Here is a 5,612-nt window from a genome sequence, read left to right on the forward strand (position 1 = left end):
GCTGAGCCCGGCAGCCGAACGGGAACGGGATGCTTGAAGAAGCTTCTGCTCACTTTGCACAGGAGGGATGGAGATCCCCAGAGTACTCGGGCTCCTGGTAGAGCTCTCGAGTCTGTTATCCTGTCTCAGATGCGTGGAGGTAAGAAACGGTTATTCTTCTGTCTGCTTGTAAGAAGTCAGATGGCTCTTTTAGTGTCCTCGCTGTAGTAAATGGAGCTTGTTATTACTTGGATATGTTTTCCAAAGTGTCTATGCAGCTGTGGTCTCTGGGAAGGGCTGGGGGCTTGGGGAGGGATTTATTTCATTGTGCATATGAAATTCAGAAAAGGAAACAAAGCAGGAAAGCGGGATGCACAAGGGCTTGCAGATGCTTTGGCTCAGGTTTCCTGTGTTTCTGAAGCGCTGCAGTGACCCTGGCAGGAGAGATCCTTTGTCTCCCTTCTTTGCTAATTGACTGATTACCCCTATTGCTGTCGTGGACAGATGATTTATAGCCACGCGGACCCGGGGCAGTGACTGCAGCACAGGCTGTCTGCACTAAAACTTGGTGGTGGTGATAGTCAGCATTGGGGGATTTTGGAAGCTACTACGGGAACTGGCAGCTACTAATCTTTCATTAGAAGGGAAGCATATTACTTGGATGGCAGGTCTTTCATTTATGGTCCATCTCCAAGAAGAGGTTCAGGCTTTCATATACAGCTTGGTAATTAGCCTAACCAATCCCTCTATTGCCTGCAGGCTTACATGTGTGTGCAGGTGCACATTGAAAGCCAGGAGTCAGGGGACCGGGATTATGGTTCAATCACCTGTTTGGTGAAGTCACAAAACTGTAGCTTAGCTCACTTTCCTCTCTTTGCAAAGAGCTTTGAGATCCTCAGATAAGTCCGTCAGTATTGGTGGTTCACAGACCATTATGCAGGCTTGCAATTGATACATGCAGATAGGTGGATTTTGGGTTGCAAAACATTTTTCAATTAAATGCTGTTTTATATGTGCATCCTCTTGTGAAAACACACCTGAGACCTGATCTGCTGTTTGTGAACCATGTCAGGAATTCATTTTCAATGTGCAGTGTCACATTCTGACTTCTGGAGAGTGATGCTGGAGCTTGGCCATGGTTGTCAACATCTGCTGGACCATATTCATAAGCTTGATTTGAAAATGACATCTGCTACGAGTAGGTGTCATTCTTGTCAGATATCTATGGGAGCTATCTCTGCTTATTCCAGAGGTGGATTTGGTTTCATTCCAAATTTTACTCTTCTACTTTTTCCAGGGGGAGTTGAAGCTGAGAGAAGGAAAAATGCTGCATTTTGAAGAAAACCAGAACTATTTCTGACAGCCAGTATTCTTTACATGTACACCTCTGCTCTGTGAATTACAGCTTCTTGTTCATATAAAAGTATTAGTGTCCTGGTTTCACTGGGACAGTCGTAGGCCAGCTGTGGTATGCTGGCCATTAGCAGTTTTGTGTCAGCCAGGTGCTTAAGCTAGGAGGGGCAAATGTCAGGGCAGCTGACCTGAGCTGGCTAACAGGTGTGCTCCATACAAATCCATTATAAATGGGGGAAGTTTGCTGAGGATGGGGTGGCTTCTCCTGCTTTGCTTCTTCTCCTGCTTTGCTTCTTCTCCTGCTTTGCTTCTTCTCCTGCTTTGCTTCTTCTCCTGCTTTGCTTCTTCTCCTGCTTTGCTTCTTCTCCTGCTTTGCTTCTTCTCCTGCTTTGCTTCTTCTCCTGCTTTGCTTCTTCTCCTGCTTTGCTTCTTCTCCTGCTTTGCTTCTTCTCCTGCTTTGCTTCTTCTCCTGCTTTGCTTCTTCTCCTGCTTTGCTTCTTCTCCTGCTTTGCTTCTTCTCCTGCTTTGCTTCTTCTCCTGCTTTGCTTCTTCTCCTGCTTTGCTTCTTCTCCTGCTTTGCTTCTTCTCCTGCTTTGCTTCTTCTCCTGCTTTGCTTCTTCTCCTGCTTTGCTTCTTCTCCTGCTTTGCTTCTTCTCCTGCTTTGCTTCTTCTCCTGCTTTGCTTCTTCTCCTGCTTTGCTTCTTCTCCTGCTTTGCTTCTTCTCCTGCTTTGCTTCTTCTCCTGCTTTGCTTCTTCTCCTGCCTTCTTCTCCTCCCAAGGGTCACCATCCCTGGACTGGATGGAGTATAACTTTGTATACTTTTGTTTTATTAAATCTATTTTCATTCCCTGGGCCTCCCCTCCTTTTCCTGATTCCCCTTCTCAGCCAGGGAGGGGTCATCGGGTGATAGAATGAATAAATGCTATAGTTTAGCCCTGGATATGGGCTAAATATAGACAATTAGAAATGTTCATTAAAGAGTATTTAGAAATGAATTGAACTACAAGGAGCTAGCAGAACTATGTACGCTTTCTTCTTTTCACTCTGGGTCTGTGAAGACCTCGCCTCTGCCTGCGCACCATGTAATGGTGTTGAGTGGAGATCCCTATCTCTCAGCCAGCACTCAAGTTAAAACCACCAAAAACACTGCCTGTAAGAGGAAATGCAGTTTTGGGGCTGGACAGGATGCTGGAACTCTGAGGGCTTTGTTGCATATTTTTGGTTCTTAGCTATTTAATCTCATTTGGATAGTAACACTATAGGCCATATCATATTCTTTTGTATTAAAAACAAAATCCTCAAAAAGCCTCGTTGAATTTCCTTCTTTGGGTGTTTCCCACTTGGATGTTTATTATTATTTTAACAGGGATCTCCGGGGGCATCATCCCATCCCAGATATGTCTCTGTTTGCTGCTGTGGCTGTAGATGGCTTGCCCTATATATGGAGAGAGAATGAGTGGTCATTCATTGTTTTTTCTTACTGGTAACAATGATTTTCTTTTAGCTTTTCTTTCTGTAGGCATCTTACTTAGGCTTCCAATTCTACTGGAAAAGAGCAAGCCGAGCCCTGTAACATAGTGCTTAGATCAAGGGTAAATCTCTGCAGGCCAGTAATTACTCATTTTGTTGTTAGTGGGCAGAGCTGTGACTGGATTTGAAGAGGAGCAATGGGGAGAGTGGGGAAGAGGCTGGTTACTAGGATGCGTTTGCCTAAAGCAGCAAAAGGCTGAGCTGCTTCTAGGACATGCCCATGTTTATTTCATCGGATAATCATCTCTCTGCTTTTGCTCTGTTTCTTTTCCCAGGTTTTCCTGGGATCCCAGCCCAACCAAAACCATTTACAGAGTGCAGGTAAGAACAAGAAGCTATTAATTCAGTCATCGGGCAGATTCTTTCCTGCAGTGGTGATCTGAGACCATAGGTACAATGAACCACTGCTACCTGGCATGCTTCCTTTCTTTCCATCACTTCTTCAACCTTTTCTCCTGCCTCAGTGTCTGTTTATCTCTTTCCTAAATGGCCAGACCACTTTATTTTCTTCTTGTCCAAAACTCTTGCAGTTCCCTACTCCTCCCACATGTTATTTTCCTTTCATCTCTTTCTCCGCCTCAGTCTTTTTTGTGCACTCGCCTTTCCTCCACTCTCATAACTACTGAATTCTCAAACTCCCTGCTCCGAGGGTCCCAGTTGATGCAAAGTGCACAATGTGTTTTCCAGGCACCTACCTGTAACTGCTGCTCATTTTTGTACCTTGCAGTTAACCTTCAGCTCTCACTTACCCTCTCTGGGCTTGGCAGCAGCTAGAAGGCAAAAGGCAAAATTTCTTTGTACCCTTGCTGTTTGCCCTACCTGTCTTTATGGCAGAAAGGTTTTCTGAAAGTGTTGGCTTCATTTTTTTTTTTTTCAGTGAATAGAGCTGTAACTGTTATCCCTTTCTGAGTCTGCTTTAAAAAGCCCACCCTCACACAGAATCTGGTTCTGGTTTCCCTCTTTCTTATTTCAGGGCCATGAATGGAGAGTTTTCTTTTGTTAAAGATGATATTAAATTAATTGTTGGGATTTCTTTGCGTGTGATATTTCACATGGGCACTGGCCTGGAACATTGGCACCTGCACTCCCCCCCAGAATAATTTCCCTTTCCCTTCCTGTACATTGGCCAGATTCAGATAGATCAGGTGATATTCTAATGTGTATAGGGAATATCCATACAATGAAATATAATGTAATTTCCCACTTTCCTGCTTTATAGAATGAAATTTAGCTAATTTTAAACTCTTCTCAGTTTCAATCAGTTTAGACAGGCAATTAATCTTCTAAAGAGCTTAGGATCAAATTTAAGAGTATCTTATTCAGGTGCCAAAGCAGGTGGGCAAGGAAGTGAAGGAGTGTGTGCCAAGCTCAAGTGCTACTTGAGCATCTATTGAAATAAATGGTAATGGGAACTGGTTCAAATTGTCCATGTTTGGGCTCAGAGTTAACACACTTCAAAGGCCTATTTGGGTAGTTCATGACCTTCAGATCAATTTGGTCTTTAGACAGTGCGTATTATAAACATTCTTTGAGCAGCTGTCTTGAAGAGTGATAGAATTGAAATCAAGCAAGTAGCAATCTAGACTGCAGACAAGGAAGGTGTTTCAGGAGATCAGCTGGTATCTCCCATGCTGTCTGAGCCTCGGTGTGCAGTGCCTTAAGTGATGCTAACAGCTCCCTTCCTGTGCCCAGCGTCCAGTGTGTGTGGTGTTGGACCTCTTGGATATTACAATGGCTCCCTGGCGGTCACTGAGGCTGGGGCAGAGTGCCTGAACTGGGCAGAGTTCCCCGATTATGTTAAGCAGTACCCAGACCGTGGCTTGGGTGACCACAACCACTGCAGGAACCCAGATGGGGGAACTACACCCTGGTGCTTCTACCGTCTTGCATCAGGGGCCATCGGCTGGGCTAACTGCGACTGCAACCAAGGTAAGGGCTGCGCTGTCTCCGGGGGCTCAGGCCAGAAATGTCTGCTGCACAGACTGGCAAGCAGCAGGTGGGACACCCTGGGAAAGCAGCACAGTGCAATCACTGTCCCCAGTTGTTGAAATAATTAGGACTAGAGGCTTGCCTGTGTGGGATAATGTCTGTATATAGTAGGGGGTGGATTTAAACTGCTGTAGCCATAATGCCTTGTATAGATGGTTTTTTACTCTCACACAAGGAGACTTCTTTTTTTCTTTACTGTTAACTTATGCCACTTTGAAAACAGTTAGAGCTATGTGGAAAACAACCCACTCCTGCTTCTTAAGTCTCCATATCAGAGCTCTCCTCATGTAAGTGTAGCAGTTCAAATATAACAAGGAAAAATCTTCTGTGGCTGTTTGTAAATCTTCTGTGGCAAGGTAGGTGATAGGCTTGCTTTAAAATTCCTTGCAGTGCTGACACAAGGACTGCTGCTTACTTTGAGGCCTTCAAGGGAGCTGAGCTCTCTCAATGCACTGACTCCAGCACAACATTGTTGAAAATGTTTTGTTTGTCCTCCTGTTTTCTGACCTTCTTTGCTTTTCCCATATTTTGTAGCACAGATGAAGTACTGGTTTAATAAATGAAGTTACAAAGTCTTTTCCTTTGCCAGTGGAAGTGCTTTCAAAGATGATTTCATTAAAGTGAAGGATACAAGTGTAGTTGTGCTGTGTACCTGCACTGAGGTACTACAGAGAGAAGGTGTATCCTTCTCCCAATACATACCTGATCAAGGAGATGTGCTTTCTAACCAGTGGTAGATATTTGTGATGCAGTGGGAATT

At 44.5% G+C, this 5,612-nt stretch overlaps 1 protein-coding gene across 1 annotated transcript in view; it reads left to right on the top strand.

Annotated features, from left to right (window-relative positions):
* Positions 1-67: 67 nt before the first annotated feature.
* Positions 68-5,612, top strand: part of LOC104528967 (neurotrypsin) — a gene marked incomplete at its 3' end in the record, with an annotated part of 10,535 nt that continues 4,990 nt past the window's right edge. The window contains exons 1-3 of the mRNA XM_010173126.1: positions 68-139; positions 3,139-3,184; positions 4,556-4,792. Coding sequence (XP_010171428.1) covers positions 68-139; positions 3,139-3,184; positions 4,556-4,792 — 355 coding nt within the window. The remainder of the gene's footprint in view (positions 140-3,138; positions 3,185-4,555; positions 4,793-5,612) is intronic.

The sequence above is a fragment of the Antrostomus carolinensis genome, unplaced genomic scaffold (assembly GCF_000700745.2).
Source record: "Antrostomus carolinensis isolate BGI_N321 unplaced genomic scaffold, ASM70074v2 scaffold18048, whole genome shotgun sequence".
In the NCBI taxonomy this organism is placed as follows: domain Eukaryota; kingdom Metazoa; phylum Chordata; class Aves; order Caprimulgiformes; family Caprimulgidae; genus Antrostomus; species Antrostomus carolinensis.